This window comes from Crassostrea angulata, chromosome 6, assembly GCF_025612915.1.
Source record: "Crassostrea angulata isolate pt1a10 chromosome 6, ASM2561291v2, whole genome shotgun sequence".
NCBI lineage: Eukaryota > Metazoa > Mollusca > Bivalvia > Ostreida > Ostreidae > Magallana > Magallana angulata.
This window is the reverse complement of record NC_069116.1, coordinates 40,078,464-40,098,024: the sequence shown is the minus strand read 5'-3', so window position 1 is coordinate 40,098,024 and position 19,561 is coordinate 40,078,464. Positions and strand designations below refer to the sequence as shown.

The 19,561-nt window shown below is 33.4% G+C and overlaps 3 protein-coding genes across 3 annotated transcripts; all 3 read right to left on the bottom strand.

The window, feature by feature from the left end:
• Positions 1–2,812: 2,812 nt before the first annotated feature.
• Positions 2,813–4,246, bottom strand: LOC128190743 (uncharacterized). Its single transcript, XM_052862919.1, has 5 exons — positions 4,048–4,246; positions 3,801–3,897; positions 3,522–3,664; positions 3,349–3,402; positions 2,813–3,150 (listed from the first exon to the last, which is right to left on the bottom strand). Exons 1-5 carry the CDS (start codon positions 4,132–4,134, stop codon positions 2,938–2,940), a joined length of 594 nt encoding a protein of 197 aa, XP_052718879.1. The 5' UTR covers positions 4,135–4,246; the 3' UTR covers positions 2,813–2,937.
• Positions 4,247–6,716: 2,470 nt separating this feature from the next.
• LOC128190435 (uncharacterized) lies at positions 6,717–8,199 on the bottom strand. Its single transcript, XM_052862480.1, has 5 exons — positions 7,971–8,199; positions 7,719–7,815; positions 7,451–7,582; positions 7,267–7,331; positions 6,717–7,067 (listed from the first exon to the last, which is right to left on the bottom strand). The coding sequence occupies exons 1-5, from the start codon at positions 8,055–8,057 to the stop codon at positions 6,855–6,857; spliced, it is 594 nt and encodes a 197-aa protein (XP_052718440.1). The 5' UTR covers positions 8,058–8,199; the 3' UTR covers positions 6,717–6,854.
• Positions 8,200–10,079: 1,880 nt separating this feature from the next.
• LOC128190440 (glutathione S-transferase kappa 1-like) lies at positions 10,080–14,551 on the bottom strand. The gene is made up of 8 exons (XM_052862492.1): positions 14,464–14,551; positions 13,544–13,628; positions 13,136–13,236; positions 12,155–12,277; positions 11,662–11,697; positions 11,048–11,164; positions 10,711–10,804; positions 10,080–10,364 (listed from the first exon to the last, which is right to left on the bottom strand). The coding sequence occupies exons 1-8, from the start codon at positions 14,536–14,538 to the stop codon at positions 10,321–10,323; spliced, it is 675 nt and encodes a 224-aa protein (XP_052718452.1). The 5' UTR covers positions 14,539–14,551; the 3' UTR covers positions 10,080–10,320.
• Positions 14,552–19,561: the final 5,010 nt, after the last annotated feature.

Sequence of the window (19,561 nt, the reverse complement as noted above, 5' to 3'; positions counted from 1 at the left end):
TGACGGGATCATCACGCATCTATACCACCAAGATGTTTACAGGTACTATCTGTTTTTCATAGATGATATCTGTTTACGAAACTATATACAACCATTATTTAGTACATATATATTATCAATACAAAGTTCAATTTAATCTGATGTTTAAATCACTATATTAACATTCTACTTTGTTTTTCCATTAAAATCTGTGATGTTTAAATGCCTCTAAATGCAACACCTATTCACTGCGTATGAATTTACAAGTAATTTACATAAGTAGTTCTCAAACAGTGAATTCTATGTTATCGGTGAAAAAATATAATTTATAAATGTTGTCAAAACACCATGTTTTACAGTCATTCAACAAAAAAGTTGACTTCATTATTTAAAAAAAAATTTTAAGAGTTATTTTTCATGGATTATATGTTCATGCTCGTCGATCTCATCTCAACAGTCTATTAGATAACCAGTTTCAACCGGTTTTATAAAACAGCTGTTCTTGCTGTTACTAATTTACTCCCTCCGTTATATCCAATTTATATCGATTTATCTAAGTAAATAATTGATTTCATCAGTAAGGGAATGTAAATATAAGCATTAAATGATTTATTTTTGACGTCGTGGTGTCAATAACTGCCGTCAGGTGTGCAGACGAATAATCATAACGCGCTAACGCGCGTTATTCAATTTGTCTGCTCACCTGACGGCAGTTATTGACACCACGACGTCAAAAATAAATCATTCAATGCTATATTAAATTACTTAAAAATATGGGTTTCCAGCAGGTGTTCGAATTTAAAGTGACAGAAAAGAATTAATTCAATTTATTTTTTTTGGGGGGGGGGGGGGGATCAACTTTCTAAAATCTTACAGTTATTCATGAAAATAAATTAAAGTCCCTTCGGTATTCAAACTCGGGACCTGCGAGTCGGTAGGTCTAGGCTACACCCATTGAGCCACAGACAGAGTTCTTCAACTGGTTTGTATCCACACACCGTTGCAGTTATGATACCACATCTTTAAAAAATAATGATTCAACACCTAAATAAAGTCACAGCGACAGCACACCGATCTAATGCAGACCCTATTTTAATGTATGGAACCTGTATAATAGGGCCAACTCAGTGCCCTGGCGCCAAAAATAGGCGCCTATATCGCCACTTTTGAGACCAGATTCCGTCAGGGGACACTTGTAACCTTGAGGACCGGGTCTCAGCTAAATGGCATACCTCCTAGTTTGGGCGCTAGGCGCCCCGTTTAGAGACCCTATCTAAATTTACGGAACCTGTACGATACATGTTGGGTCAATTCAGCGCCCTGACGCAAAAAATCGGTAATTATATCGCCACTTTTGAGACTGGATTTCGTCAGGGGACAGCCGTACCCCCAAAGAATTCGGTCTCAGCTATACTCTGTCGCGAGTTCTTGCTTCCACCACTTTTCGCATGTATTTCGATAATAATAAATACCTTTGTGCTCAAACTACTTTCATCTAATAATATGAAAAATGTCCAGATTATCTGTTTTGAAACGCCCCATCCACCGCTTCAGGTTTCAATACACATCTCAAAATAGAAAGTCTACGGGGATTTTGCATTGCATCAGCCATTAATAAGCCCGGATAATAACGTTGAAAAAATGTGCGAGGTGTCCCGAGTACTTCCGAATGGAGAAGAGATGTAAACATTTCCCATTATAAATCTCCGTAAGAAATTTGTTTTCGTTCCGGTGAAATTTTATGAGTGAAAAGGGATCATTTGTCAATGAAGATATCTTGATTTTTTTCCATTTCACTGATTTCAACTGTACTTCTTTTACAGGTGTGTGTATTTTTATTCCAAATCATCAATAAGTGATGGAAGCAGTAATTTGGGACAGACTATAAATGGCCGAGAGAGAGAGAGAGAGAGAGAGAGAAAGAGAGAGAGAGAGAGAGATCAATAACTTAATAAAAGTAATGTTTAGCTGTGTATTAAGTGTTTGCGGTTGGGCCCGGGGGGGGGGGGGGGGGGTCGTTTAATACATGCATACATGTACATGATACATGTATATGTACATTGTAATAATTGATTAATGGTAAAATTTGCCTTTCAATATTATTTTATTTTATATTTAACACTGCAGTATCAATTATAACTTACAATACATCTATCTTTTCTAATTAGTGTCTGCAAAATGATGGATTTCTGTATATCATACATGTAGGTGGTATTTATTAGATATTACTCGAAATATGCGATGTACAGTCAGAGACAGTGTTAAATGTATTTATGTCTCTGGTACTGTGTATATAACTCATTGAATTATCATTGATGAGAAATAAAGCAGCAATACATGACAATTATAACAATTACAGTCAAGAAAAGTATTAACATTTTGCAGTTTTCAAAAAAGTTTATACACGTTCACGTGCAAATCATGATATTTGAAAGTTGACAATTCATTGCTTATTTTTAAAAGTTAGATGCAGAAAACAAACCCAGGTCGCAAAATTATGACAAGAAGATATTAGTACACATCAACTGATGACGCCTCCAACAGATTGATAAAGCAAGCCACCGATATAAATGTGTTTTTAAAATTTAAAGTAATTCATATACCGAAACACAATTAAGCATCAAGTTTATTAAGTTTTCATTTATTTCATAATGACGTGCATGTTAAGCTGTAATTTAATGAATATACAAGTATGCCAAGCAAGCATTTTTCTTCTAAATTTTCCTAGAATTTGATAATAAAATAATCTTTGAAAAAGCAAGAAAACACAATTAACAGATATTTTAAATGACTTTATTGGTGACTAAAACGCCACAACACCCCAACCCCTCCCCTAAGTGACTAAAACGCCACATGGTAAAGGTGACAAAAGCACCACAACAAAAACAAAGTTCAATTGCCACGTGACTAAAACGCCACAACTGAGATCCATATAACCAAATGACTAAAACGCCACCTTTACTGAATGCCATGGAACTTCAGCATCAAAAAGTCTTTCGAATCTCCTCGGCCAAACTTTTTCTTCAGTGACGTTGCAATTCTCTCAAATAACCTGGGTCTTCTAAAGCGAAACGGACAGACTTTAATCTTTGTCACGTGACCAATGGATAGGCTCTCTGTATTTGGTTCGCTTGCTTTCGTTCTTTCCAGATTTCGCTGAAATCGTTTGATCTACAAAATGGAGAAACATCCAATTATGATAAGCATTTTTTTGATTAAAGTTTTTAAAGTTTCTTCGAAGAATAAAAAAAATGCTGGCAAAAATAGTTTATAACGCCTTAAATATTGGGATATTTCAAATTTGATATTAATTTAGATGCATTTTTGGAAAGACATCAATATGTATTTAACATGCAATCAAATACATACGTTAAAACTTGTCTCCTCGCTGTTATGAAGAATCCTTTCGTATCTTTCAGCTGTCTTTGTCATTTCTGTAAGGAAAAGAAAAAAAATCATGCATAAGGAATCGAACACAATCTTTTTGATAATAATTTCATAATTACAATCAAAAGCAGTGTCAAATTGAATAAGAGTTAAACCATGTACATACCGTTGTTGACCAGGGACAGGATATGCTGCCCCCACATTCTCTGGAGGGTGGTCAAGTCCGTCTCTGTCATCGTGTGCATCTTCAACGCCTCCATGAAGAGAAAGCCGAACAAAACGTACTTCCTTTGTTGATCTGAAATTAAAACTAATTATCGTCAGGGTAATAAATATCTGGTCCATTAGAACTAAGAAAAACCATGAATTAAAAAAGGTAACTCGGGTCACATCTAGATTAGAATGAAATCTTGAGCAGTGTATTATTTACATACCAGCAACTTCTTTGTTCTTGGAGTAAGAGAATCTACCAAGTTGATCAAAATTCTCCTCTCCATACAGAAACATCACCAGCTGCAGAATGTGTTTCCTCTGTAAAAACAACATTAAGTAAAAGAATTAATTTTAAAAGCCCAGAATTCGAAATTAATATGTCAGATTGTGTATATGCAATGCGATGAAGCAATGTTAAGGTCTTTAAAACCATAAGCAAACAACAAAAAGTATAAATAGCAAACATACCACGGGCGTCATTGTCCGTGTGTTTGTGGAGGACAAGTAGTCCACCAACAGTGAACGCAACCGACCCTCGAACCCTGCTTTCTCCATCTTGATCAGTAATAGAATCCTTGCAATATCGATAAGAGCGTGTGTTTATCTTTCGATTGACAACGATAATAGTTCGCGACGTTTATGACGTCATGTCATTATGATGCGCATCGAGACGACGTCACGAAAAAACAAACAAAAAAGTTGATGTTTTCCGGATTTAGTCTTTTTTCCACATGCATCGTCCTGCTTTGTATGGATTCTATAACACGTTGTCGGTTAGTCGTGTTTGTTAATCAAGAGGTCCGGATGATTGTGGTCATTTTAAGGCTATATTTACCTACTCTATATAAAGATATGGGAAATGAGTTTAGATATTTTTGCATTTATTTACCTCTCGCTTCTTCGTTCCGTGACATCGAGCGACATCATCTTTTTGAGCCAATTTAAATGATGACTACATTATATCTGTTTTTCATAGATGATATCTGTTTAGGAAGAAACTATATACAACTATTATTTAGTACATATATATTATCAATACAAAGTTCAATTTAATCTGATGTTTAAATTACTTTAAATTACTTAAAAATATGGGTTTCCAGCAGGTGTTCGAATTTAAAATGACCGAAAAGAATTAATTCAATTTTTTTTTTTTTTTGGGGGGGGGGTCAACTTTTTTAAATCTTACAGTTATTCATGAAAATAAATTAGAGTCCCTTCGGTATTCAAACTCGGGACCTGCGAGTCGGTAGGTCTAGGCTACACCCATTGAGCCACAGACAGTTATTCAACTGGTTTGTATCCACACACCGTTGCAGTTATGATACCACATCTTTAAAAAAATAATGATTAAACACCTGAATAAAGTCACAGCGACAGCACATCGATCTAATGCAGACCCTATCTTAATGTATGGAACCTGTATAATAGGGCCAACTCAGTGCCCTGGTGCCAAAAATAGGCACCTATATCGCCACTTTTGAGACCAGATTCCGTCAGGGGACACTTGTAACCTTGAGGACCGGGTCTCAGCTAAATGGCATACCTCCTAGTTTGGGCGCTAGGCGTCCCGTTTAGAGACCCTATCTAAATTTACGGAACCTGTACGATACATGTAGCGTCAATTCAGGGCCCTGACGCAAAAAATCGGTAATTATATCGCCACTTTTGAGACTGGATTTCGTCAGGGGACAGCCGTACCCCCAAAGAATTCGGTCTCAGCTATACTCTGTCGCGAGTTCTTGCTTCCACCACTTTTTGCATGTATTTCGATAATAATAAATACCTTTGTGCTCAAACTACTTTCATCTAATAATATGAAAAATGTCCAAATTATCTGTTTTGAAACGCCCCATCCACCGCTTCAGTTTTCAATACACATCTCAAAATAGAAAGTCTACGGGGATTTTGCATTGCATCAGCCATTAATAAGCCCGGATAATAACGTTGAAAAAATGTGCGAGGTGTCCCGAGTACTTCCGAATGGAGAAGAGATGTAAACATTTCCCATTATAAATCTCCGTAAGAAATTTGTTTTCGTTCCGGTGAAATTTTATGAGTGAAAAGGGATCATTTGTCAATGAAGATATCTTGATTTTTTCCATTTCACTGATTTCAACTGTACTTCTTTTACAGGTATGTGTATTTTTATTCCAAATCATCAATAAGTGATGGAAGCAGTAATTTAGGACAGACTATAAATGGCAGAGAGAGAGAGAGAGAGAGAGAGAGAGAGAGAGAGAGAGAGAGAGAGAGAGAGAGCTCAATAACTTAATGAAAGTAATGTTTAGCTCTGTATTAAGTGTTTGCGGTTGGGCCCGGGGGGGGGGGGGGGGTCGTTTAATACATGTATACATGTACATGATACATGTATATGTACATTGTAATAATTGATTAATGGTAAAATTTGCCTTTCAATATCATTTTATTTTATATTTAACACTGCAGTATCAATTATAACTTACAATACATCTATCTTTTTTAATTAGTGTCTGCAAAATGATGGATTTCTGTATATCATACATGTAGGTGGTATTTATTAGATATTACTCGAAATATGCGATGTACAGTCAGAGACAGTGTTAAATGTATTTATGTCTCTGGTACTGTGTATATAACTCATTGAATTATCATTGATGAGAAATAAAGCAGCAATACATGACAATTATAACAATTACAGTCAAGAAAAGTAATAACATTTTGCAGTTTTCAAAAAAGTTTATACACGTTCACGTGCAAATCATGATATTTGAAAGTTGACAATTCATTGCTTATTTAAAAGTTCGATGCAGAAAACAAACCCAGGTCGCAAAATTATGACAAGAAGATATTAGTACACATCAACTGATGACGTCTCGAACAGATTGGTGAAGCAAGCCACCGATATAAATGTGTTTTTAAAATTAAAAGTAATTCATATACCGAAATACAATTAAGCATCAAGTTTATTAAGTTTTCATTTATTTCATAATGACGTGCATGTTAAGCTGTAATTTTATTGAATATACAAGTATGCCAAGCAAGCATTTTTCTTCTAAATTTTCATGAAATTTGATAATAAAATAATCTTTGAAAAAGCAAGAAAACACAATTAACAGATATTTTAAATGATTTTATTGGTGACTAAAACGCCACAACACCCCAACCCCTCCCCCAAGTGACTAAAACGCCACATGGTAAAGGTGACAAAAGCACCACAACAAAAACAAAGTTCAATTGCCACGTGACTAAAACGCCACAACTGAGATCCATATAATCAAGTGACTAAAACGCCACATTTACTGAATGCCATGGAACTTCAACATCAAAAAGTCTTTCGAATCTCCTCGGCCAAACTTTTTCTTCAGTGACATTGCAATTCTCTCAAATAACCTGGGTCTTCTAAAGCGAAACGGACAAACTTTAATCTTTGCCACGTGACCAATGGATAGGCTCTCTGTATTTGGTTCGCTTGCTTTCGTTCTTTCCAGATTTCGCTGAAATCGTTTGATCTACAGAATGGAGAAACATCCAATTATGATACGCATTTTTTTGTCTAAAGTCTTTAAAGTTTCTTCGAAGAATAAAAAAAAATGCTGGCAAAAATAGTTTATAACGCCTTAAATATTGGGATATTTCAAATTTGATATTAATTTAGATGCATTTTTGGAAAGACATAAATATGTATTTAACATGCAATCAAATACATACGTTAAAAATTGTCTCCTCGCTGTTATGAAGAATCCTTTCGTATCTTTCAGCTGTCTTTGTCATTTCTGTAAGAAAAAGAAAAAAAATCATGCATAAGGAATCGAACACAATCTTTTTGATAATAATTTCATAATTACAATCAAAAGCAGTGTCAAATTGAATAAGAATTAAACCATGTACATACCGTTGTTGACCAGGGACAGGATATGCTGCCCCCACATTCTCTGGAGGGTGGTAAAGTCCGTCTCTGTCACCGTGTGTTTCTTCAACGCCTCCATGAAGAGAAAGCCGAACAAAACGTACTTCCTTTGTTGATCTGAAATTAAAACTAATTATCGTCAGGGTAATAAATAACTGGTCCATTAGAATTAAGAAAACCCATGAATTAAAAAAGGTAACTCGGGTCACATCTAGATTAGAATGAAATCTTGAGCAGTGTATTATTTACACACCAGCAACTTCTTTGTTCTTGGAGTAAGAGAATCTACCAAGTTGATCAAAATTCTCCTCTCCATACAGAAACATCACCAGCTGCAGAATGTGTTTCCTCTGTAAAAAAAAAAAAACATTAAGTAAAAGAATTAATTTTAAAAGCCCAGAATTCGAAATTAATATGTCAAATTGTGTATATGCAATGCGATGAAGCAATGTTAAGGTCTTTAAAACCATAAGCAAACAACAAAAAGTATAAATAGCAAACATACCACGGGCGTCATTGTCCGTGTGTTTGTGGAGGACAAGTAGTCCACCAACAGTGAACGCAACCGACCCTCGAACCCTGCTTTCTCCATCTTGATCAGTAATAGAATCCTTGCAATTGATTTTGCCGATAAGAGCGTGTGTTTATCTGTCGATTGACAACGATAATAGTTCGCGACGTTTATGACGTCATGTCATTATGATGCGCATCGAGACGACGTCACGAAAAAACAAACAAAAAAGTTGATGTTTTCCGGATTTAGTCTTTTTTCCACATGCATCGTCCTGCTTTGTATGGATTCTATAACACGTTGTCGGTTAATTGTGTTTGTTAATCAAGAGGTCCGGATGATTGTGGCCATTTTAAGGCTATATTTAACTACTCTGTATAAAGATATGGGAAATGAGTTTAAATATTTTTGCATTTATTTACCTCTCGCTTCTTCGTTCCGTGACATCGAGCGACATCATCTTTTTGAGCCAATTTAAATTATGACTACATGATACATATGTATCTGTTTTTCATATACAACCATTATTTAGTATATATATATATATTATCAATACAAAGTTCAATTTAATCTGATGTTTAAATCACTTTAAATCACTTAAAAATATGGGTTTCCAGCAGGTGTTCGAATTTAAAATGACAGAAAAGAATTAATTCAATTTTTTTTTTGGAGAGGGGGGGGGGGGATCAACTTTTTTAAATCTTACAGTTATTCATGAAAATAGATTATTAAAGTCCCTTCGGTATACAAACTCGGGACCTGCGAGTCGGTAGGTCTAGGCTACACCCATTGAGCCACAGACAGAGTTATTCAACTGGTTTGTATCCACAAACCGTTGCAGTTATGATACCACATCTTTAAAAAAATAATGATTCAACACCTAAATAAAGTCACAGCGACAGCACACCGATCTAATGCAGACCCTATCTTAATGTATGGAACCTGTATGATAGGGCCAACTCAGTGCCCTGGCGCCAAAAATAGGCACCTATATCGCCACTTTTGAGACCAGATTCCGTCAGGGGACACTTGTAACCTTGAGGACCAGGTCTCAGCTAAATGCCATACCTCCTAGTTTGGGCGTTAGGCGCCCCGTTTAGAGACCCTATCTAAATTTACGGAACCTGTACGATACATGTAGGGTCAATTCAGCGCCCTGACGCAAAAAATCGGTAATTATATCGCCACTTTTGAGACTGGATTTCGTGGTGTATGGAGACAAAATAAATTTTCTCTTCAAACTTATAACATGTACATGTACTTTCTATAGACAGCAAGTTAAACAAAGCATTACATATCCGGCATTTTTGCAATAATCTTTCTTGTTTAAATAAATTAATGAAACTGTTCATGACCAAATTAATGTTTGAAATTAAATTAAAAAACATGCAGGTCAATTGTTATGTAAATGTGCTTTTATGCAATTTATATTGTAACATTAAATAAAAGTAAATATCAAATGGAAATAGATATGTTTTATTTATTTTATTGTCAATCTGCCCTCACAGGAACTGTGATATAGACTAAGTAAGTAGACCCTGACAACGTTTTCCAAATCCTTTGAATTCCATGTTGACTGGTCCTCTGTCTATATATCGCGCATATCAGACAGGCATTGCCAGTCTAAATTCCATGATGATGCTAAGTGGAAGGGGTCGGTCCTGTCCCAAGCACCTGTGTTCACGATTTGTATCATTTTGTGGAGAAATACTATGTCAAAAACACAGTGAATTTAATAAATCATCATAGAAAAATTTCCAAAATACAATTATAACTTTATACTAGTACATGAAACCATTACATTACAAAACGAGGCCAGAGTGACCTACTTCTTAAATCATTCTTTAAGATTCGTAGAGATTCTAAGCCTCACATTGTCCAAGAAATGATCCAGACATGATTTGAGTATGTGCAGTAAGATTCCACAACAAGGCCAACATGACTTACTTTTGGGTTGTGACACGGCCTCCCTAAAACATGCATCAGCTAACCAGGTTTCAACCATTCTAGACCACAGTGTAAAAGATATGACTTGGACACAAAAAACAAAAAATAAAAAGGACAATGTCAAAAGACATGCATTTAATAATAAAATGCAACTGCATCAATTTCACTTTTATTATCGGCAAAACATAGTACACGTATAAAGTAATTACAAAATAATGTATCACAGATTCAATCACACCAATTACTTCTTTCACTAGGATTATTATTGGTTTATGGTACATTGTAACAGCATACATGTATGTAGTTACACACAACTCATAATTCCTGCCATTTATGACTTTGCTGCCACCGCTTAGTTTGACCTCAAAGAATTTTCCAAAGCATATGCCTTGCTTAATTACAGCTTCGATAATTCCTTTAATGGGCCATGCCATTCTTCTTCTGAAAAATTAGAAGGTAAAAAATAAATTTCATTTTCATTTTGGATGTGTATACAAGATGGACGAAATGGACATTAACTGATAAATTACAAATATATGCATATCAACTACAGAATTTTCCTTTTAAGAGTTCAAATTACAAAACTGGCACATTCAATGAAAGTTGCAATTATGTTCAAATTCATGTTTTAAGGGATGAGGGATATTTGACTCCTTTGCAATTAAGCCATGTCTACATGTAGTCACCGTAGTAATAAAAAATTACCACTCAAAGATTGTCATCTTTTGATCAGCTCCACCTGAATATAAAATCATGTCATACAATGTATGCTGGTATATGTACTTGCCTAATAACATTGCTAATATTGGAAATCTGTCTGATCCAAATATAGATTCTTTCTTCCCATTTATGTGAGCCACAATCCATGGACTGCCAAAGGCCTGAAAGGATCGAGTTTTAAAGGTATTATTTTATTGTTATTACATGACCTTATAATTATGCATGTATTGACTTATAAAGCGCAATATATACATATAGTTTCTATACGCTGCACAGTGTACAATTTTGAGATCTCCCGCATAATATCAAGACTTACATTGCTTTTACATAGCTTCCTCCCAATTGTAAGCTCTTGACCTGCCCCTCCGGTATTTCACTCCCAACATAAGTACAAATGTACTCACCCCTTCATCCAGGGCCTGTTTTGTGTACTGAGCTAGTCTGTCCTTCACATCTTGGTCCTTCATTCTTTTAAGTGCTGTTGCTATTGCATCATCACATAGTCCTGCTTTTTTGGCAGCCTTGAAAATACATGTATTGAATGAAATTGTGCAAGGAAAATCGAAGTATCGTTGTTGAGAATATTAATGATTTTTAATGATTTCTTTTTTTAACCCTTCTTGAAATTAACTTTCCAGTAATGTAAATCTCTTCTTGTTCAACATAAATGTCTAAATTTCAAGTAATGTTAATTTCTTCAAACTTGTTCAACATAAACTTATGTTTATATTAAATTAATATCAGAAAAGTTTGCCATTAGTCTGAAGAGGGGTGATTCTTTTTCTTCTACACTTATTGTATAACTTAAATTTACTAGAAAATGATTTCATGAAGACAACGGCTTAATTGAAGCATATACATGTACCAGTAATCAAATGATTTTGGAGTTGGATGCATGTACTGGCAATTGCTTTTATTCTTTTTTTCCAATTTAGAAGTAAACTATGCATACACACATTAGTTTTTCTCTTATTCTAATATTAACTTGAGAAAAAAAAATCTTTTAAAATGTTCCTACCTCTGCATAATGCTGGGGGTCAGTGACTGGTTCATCCTGTAAAAGAAACAGATTCATGTTTGACATACATGTAAATTACCAGGGATTAGCTTATTTATCTCAGTAATGTATACTATACATGTCTTGGGAGTCACCAAATTTTCTAAACCCCTTTGCAATTGACTAAAGTGATTTTACTTGCAGATACTTTCCTCAAGATATGCTTTATTTATACATATATAGCTAGTTTTATTTTACAAACATTTACTAGGAATGTTTTAGAGATATTATGAGTTGATGCGTCTAAATGTTTTCATTCAATTTCTACAAAAATAGACATTTTTTTTTTCAAAAAATTTACCAGTATATTGACATGTAATAATTGATATGCTATGAATATTTCCTTTGAACCTAATCAAAAGAATGTACAAGAAAACCTTGTTTTAAATTTTTTCTTCTGTTTAAATCAAAAAATTTTCATTGGTTATAAGTAAGAAAATCTCAATCAACATACATTTTTCCAAATTCGGAACCAGAATTGCCGAGAGAGTTCCTCAGTGTACTCGGGATGGGCCATGTCCACAGCTGTTAGAAACCTCTGGACTGGAAGAGTCCCAAACATCACGCTGCCAAAGTCCTGCCCCACAGGAAAAGACAAAATTTAAGTCTGGATTTACCTTTGAGCAACCACTTTTATGTGACCTTCACCAAGGAGTCACTCCATTCTGTTGGAGGGAGAGGGATGGGAGGGGGTCATGTGGAGGGACATTTGTGGAACTCTTGGGGAAAGTGTGTCTACGTTTCCAGAACCTGTGCCTAATCATTTTGTTGATACCATCACAAAAATAAAGTACATGTTTTTCTAATCACACATGAATTAACATTATCCTCAACATATACTGGTACATAATGTTTATTCAGGGTTGTTTCGGGGGGGGGGGGAGAATTTCCCCGCCTATGAGGACATAATTAACCTGCTATAATTGCATTTCAAACACAATCTAGCTATAAGCTAGACCCCCAGACCCCCTTTTACTTTTTAGTTTTTTCCTTCTACATGTACTTAAATTTTTAGAGACAAATAAACCCTGGTTTGTTGATCTTTAATGAAATTGCACATCCATGAAATTACATTACCAGACCCACAGACCAGTTAATTTATGCATTACATGTATTAAATTGTTTGTTTAAATGTTAATTATTTCCTGAACGAATATTTTATCATAAAGTCTGACAAGTGAATAATAGTGATGTTTTGATATTATTTGTTTAAAACTCTACTACCTAAAAGATATACATATATGTTGCATGTTTTAATTTCAAAGAGTATCTAAATCATTTCAAATATATCATGTGTCCTTTAAAAAACAGATGACAGTTTTAAACTGTTTGAAATCACAAACCATGTAAAGCTCTCCTCAATTACTATCAGAAAATATACATGGCTTTCATTTTTCTGGAGAGAATAATAATTTTTGGACTACAGATTGTTTACCTTAGGTTGGTTCAGAGGAATTCCATAGTATTTCCCCAATCTCTGTATGTCCTTTATCATATAAACACCTTTGTTTGGAACCATGGCTGGGGGTTTGTTTCCTACAAGACATCCCCGAGTTCAAATTAACTTTTTAAAGTACACATATTTCTAGTCATTTGAATCTCCTAAACTTAATTTCAGAAGTATTTTATTCAACATATAAATACATTGATTTGGATCAAACAGCACATCATCTCCTAAACTTGAAATATATATGTCTCTATAACATACTTGTAATTCGTAGAAAGTTTGTTACCATGTGTATATAATATTGACAATATACATATAAATTATTGGCTGATGAACAAATAAGAGCATAAATTATAATTTCAAACTGAAAGAATAAATATTTACATAAACTCATACCTGATTCCTTCATTACTCCTCCAAGGAAGAATGGTTTAAGCTGCAGGTCCATGTTTGGCCATTTTGTTCTGTATCGACATAGCACCTACAATGTAGAAGCTGTTATTTTTTTTCTCTTTAATACTAAAGTTTTACAGTTGTGCTACCTAAATGTGAAATTCAAAATGATCAGAACAGATAAAATGATACTGGAATCATGAAACTGCAATATACCTCCAAAAGTTGTGATATATAAAATATTTATTAATTTTAACATTAGATATTAATAACCAATAATATAAGCAGATAAGTTTTCGTTAGGAATAAATTTCAGCTTGCTAGATTTCCAACCTCCGTTAATTTTCGTACAAAAATTCGTAGAGGGAATTTTACTGAAAGAGGTCACAAAAAAAAAAAATATATACATGTATATAATTCAATGATATGTAAAAAGTATATAGGAGATTTATTCCATTTGATTTTTTGCTTGTTTATTGCAGCATGTTAAGAAACATATTTAGAAATACAAGTGTTCCAAACAACAACAAAAATCAGTGGAGGGGGAGGGGGTAGAGAAGAAATGGTATCCACAATTCATCTGCCTTGCTTGTAAACAGACGGGTCATTTATTTCCCCTTATTTTAATATAACAAAGTGAGATGATACACATGTCATTTAAAATGTGCAAAACATTGGTCAACTAACACGTTAAAGTTATTCTCTTTTGAGAAGTGGACAGGCATAGCCTTCACCTACAAGGGTATACAATTCCAATCCACTTATAACATGTAGAGCGTAGAGAGTCTAAAGTCCATTCTATAGTTATAACGTTATAGCTCACGTTATAGAGGTTATTTTTATTAATGCAGTTTCTGTCAGAAATTGAAACCGTGGCATTGTATTAAATTTTGATATTTGCATTCCAAATAATTGATACAAACTTCAAATCCAATCCACGTATAGGGTGAAACTACATCATAAAAAAGTTCAACAGTTTTCTTCATGGGGGCTGCCATCTTTGTTTTTATGAACAACTGTTACCTCAAATGTTTCGTGTTTAACATTTGAAAAAAATATTTTCGATACATTTATTCACGTTAATTAAATTAAATTATCTCTCATCTTTGAATCAAAGTAAATTCATCTATAAAAAGATATGATTATGGACTCAATTTATTCATTTTTATTTTCAAAGTTTTTCTGATGTAATTTTCTACATATTTTGATGATACATATTGAAATAGGTTTTTTGTCAATTTATATGTAAAATCTAGCATTTCAAACACAACATTATTATTTATTATGATTATCCTTTTTTAGAACTTTACTACATATCCTTATTTATCTTATGCAATCAAGCCGGAAAACTTTTTTTTTTTTTTTTTTTTATTTGCAATTTTTTGTAATTACATTTTTCACATTCATACATACACAAACACACATACCATAGATTATAAGTAATTATACTATAAAGTTGATACAATCAGGAAAAAAAACTATATGACTTCTGCTCTAGATCTTGTATATATTAAACATCACAGAAAAGATTTTTCCATTCAGACCATATTGTATTATGTTTGTAAAAAGAAGAATTTCTAATTGCTAGACAACTTTCAATTTCATATCTATAAAGTAAATGACACATTAGTCCAGCAATGTTTGGGGGTTTTTTATTACAAAGACATTGAAAAATATACTGTTTGGTAAATAAAATTAGAAAATTAATGACTAAATTTGACTTTGAGAGAGGAGCCTCTCCGAATAATACATTGATTACATTAAAACCAACTCTCTTTGTGACAGTATTGTAAATATGCATACTCAAACTATTCCAGATAGCAAGTACAGTAGGACAAGATGTGAAAATATGTTCAATGGTTTCAACTTCACTCTTGCAGAAAGTACAAGTGTCATTATCAACTAATTTTAACTTTTTCAAGTAAGCTTTAACTGGGAGAAGTCTATGTAATGTTCTATATTGTAATCATTGTATAGAAGAGTCTTTAGTGACCTTGAAACATATTTTAAACACATCCTGTAAAATTAATTCAGGATATCCTCTTTGTACAATAGTGGAATTCCATCTTCTAATTGATGTTGGTAAAATACCTACTGTATTAGTATTAATTAATTTGTAAATATGCTTGGTACATTTCTTGTATAAAAGAATTTCAACACAATGATAAGGAACAAAAGGACCAATGCTATGGTTGTAGGTTTCCTTACAGAACTTTGAACCTTTTACAAACTTTGCTACAGCACTAATCATACTGTTGTATTGCATAAAACATATTTCAAAATTGAATTTCTTTTCAAAATCAGATTTTGATAGAAATGATCCATTTTCATATAAGAAGTCTTTCAAAATTTTAACACCTCTTCTGTACCATTCTTTATAAAACACAGGCTTTTTATCCACCTTAATTTTAGAATTAAACCAAACTGGAGCATATATTATGTTATCATTTGAAATTCGACTTTGGTTAAAATTTATATTCAATACAATAAGCCATGACTTCAGAACATCTCTCCAAAAAGTGTTGGTACAGTTGTTCAAAAGATTTTCAATAAAAGCATCACCAAAATCCAAAAATCCAGACACTATATCTCCAAACACTGCTTTAAAAATACTCAACCAAGATTGTCCCCCCTGCACTAGTCTTTGTATCCAGGAACACTTTAAAGAAATTATAAAATTATTCAAGTTCACCATATTCAAGCCTCCTGCAAAGAGGTTTTGTGTCACGACTGAGCGTTTAATTTTATCACACTTGGATTTCCAAATAAATCTAAAAAAATCATTGTTCAAAAAATTAATTGTTTCTATTCTTGGATTTGGTAATGAAATAAGTAAATGGTTTATTTTTGGAATAATAAGACTCTTAAGTACAGTAAGTCTTCCTATGGGAGTAAGAATTCGCCTTTCCCATTGTTGGATGAGTGCAGAGATTTTTGGAATTTGAATATTATAATTTAATTCTGGAATTTGTTCCAAGTCAACAGAAAAATGAATACCTAATAATACAAATTCAGTGGCTCCCCAATCTAATTTCCATCTAGAGTGATGAAAGACTTCAGATGAAAATTTTTTTGAGCCAAACCATATAATTTTTGTTTTTGAGCTATTAACTTTCAACCCCGATATTTTTGAAAATAATTCTAAAGTTTCGAGAGCATTAAATAAAGATGAAGCAGAACCGTCAAGAATAAGGGATGTATCATCTGCATACTGGGATATTTTATGTTCTCTATCATACACAAAAATGCCTCTAATATCTTTATTTTGTTTAATTAGTATAGCCAATATTTCAGCACAAAGAATGAAAAGATATGGGGCTACAGGGTCACCCTGACGACATCCTCGCTGTATTTCAAACTGTTGTGACAGAAAGCCGCTTTGGAGAATAGCCGCTTTAAAATTTGTATTGAGAATTTTTACCCATTTGATGATATGATTTCCGAATCCAAACAAAAGTAACACCTTATAAATAAATGACCATGAAATTGAATCGAAAGCTTTTTCAAAGTCAATAAGCATGAGTAATCCAGGGATATTCTTGACTTCTGTATAAGACATAAGATCATAAATAAATCGTGTATTTTCACCAATGTATCTACCCTGTATGAAACCAGTCTGAGTATTAGAAATAAGTAAATCCAGAGTAGATTTTATCCTAAGACTGACACATCCAGATATTAATTTGTAAAAAACATTCAATAGTGTAATTGGTCGCCAATTTTTTAGGAATTGTTTAGGTTTGTCACCTTTAGGTAGGCATGATATAACTCCTAACCTCTGAGACACTGGCAATTCTCCACGTAAAAATATTTGGTTAATTGCTTTTGTTATATAGTTTTTAAGATCAGCCCAAAAAAACTTATAAAATTCAGCTGTGAAACCATCACTTCCAGGCGACTTGTTATTTTTCATGCTTTTTAAAACACTTAATATTTCACCTTCACTGAAGTTTTTATCTAAAATTTTAGATGTTGATTTATCTAATTTTGAAATATTATGAGGCTGGATAGTTGATTCTAAATCTATATCAGAAAGCTCATAATCTGCATTTTTAAAAAGATTCTCATAGTAAGCTTTCACCTCATCCATGATTTCTAACTGATTATATAAAGTCTTCTCTTCTGATACTACAACTTTTTTAATAATTTTATTAAGAAAATTTCTTGACTCTAAATGACAGAAATATTTAGTAGGTTTTTCTCCTTCATCTACCCATTTTGCACGAGAGCGTATAAAGTGTCCTCGTAATTTTTCTTTTCTGAAAATTTCAAGAGCTGCTTGTTTTTCCTCTAACAATGAAAGATCAACAACATTACTATTTTCTAGCTCATTAATATCTGATATCAGTTGCTTTTCTATCTTGTCATTGTTCTTCTTCCTATAAGATGAATAAGAAATTGTCAAGCCCCTTATTTCCATGAGAAGAATTTCCAAAAATGCAGACTCATCTATGGAGTTTTTATATTGATCTTTAACTGACTGAATGACTTCTTTAACTTTTTCAACATAAGTTCTATCCCGAAGTAAATTATTATTAAATTTCCATAGCCCTCTACCTCTTAAAAAAGTATTAAATTTAAATTCAAATACAACAGCAGAATGGTCTGACCTATACCCAGATTTGATCGAGACATTCTCAACAATATTTGAAAGATTTTCTGAAATCAATATATAGTCAAGTCTCCCTTGTTTTAATGGATTTCTCTTTCTCCATGTGTAAGCTTTTTTATCAGGGTTAAGAATACGATAGTAGTCAATCAGACATAAGTCGCTCATAATTTCTAGCAATTTTTCTTTAGCTTTTGGATTATTAACATGTGAATAATTCTGAGTGTCAAGAGTTTGATTGAGGGCTATATTAAAATCACCACAAAGAATATAATAGTCATTGTCAAACTCTAAAAAACATTCACGTACTTCTTCAAAAAAATCTGGACAGTCAGTGTTGGGACCATAAATATTAATCATTGTAACTCTATTGTCATCAATACTTAAATCCAAAGCCAATAAATTGCCATTACTGTCTTTCTTTTCTTTATGTAACTTTAATTCAAAATTATTGTTAAAAAAAACAGCAACCCCTCGTGAATTTGAACAGAGAGAATTAAAAATGCACCTATAACCCCATTGAGTTTCAACAATAGTCTCAAGATCGGACGTAAAATGGGTGTCCTGAAAGCATATAATTGAATACTCTTTAGATTTGTAAAAATTCAACACATCTTGTCTTTTGGATGGAGTACCGAGTCCTTGACAGTTTACTGTTGCAATTTTGATTGTATCAACCATGATCTGATATGGAGACTAAACAGACATTCATACTACACATTCATACAAAAAGGCCTAAAGAAAAAAATACAACGGTATAAAATACAAGAATGGTTTAAACAGCACTAGTTTTAATAACACAAAAACGTTCCTGGTAGGTACATGTACTCACGTCCCGTTGAAAAAGAGTTGACTGAAAAACAGCACAGGGTTGCACGACACCGGAAGTCAATATAGAGGAACATAAAATACAATTGTGATCGGACAACAAGAAAAGTTCCGGAAAAAAAAGTTTAAACGCATCGTATTCATCAGCGTCCCTTCAGGTTGCTCTGCACTTTCGCATCAATGTCATCGAATATGTCAAATTTTACGCGTCTTTCGTTACTCAGCTTCCCATAAACAGATCCATTGAAATACCAAGCGGATGAAATTTCTGGATGCTTTAATAAAGCCGTGATGAGTTCTGTGTTTGGTCTGGTCACGTCATCAACTAACTTCATTCCGTGTCCAAGCTTTTTTACATCTGACCTCTTTTTCATAACCCTTGCCTTGATGTTTGTGTTCAGGACTTTAACAATAATGGGTCTGGGTTGATCTTTTCTACCTGGTACTCTGTGTGCGGCAATTATTTCTTGATCGTCTAATTCAACATTTGCCTTTTCTTTGAGGAATTTTTTTTACCAATTTCCAAGTATTTTCTTCATCATTTTCGGTAACTCCCACATTTTCTTGAGTATTGCTCGTTTTGA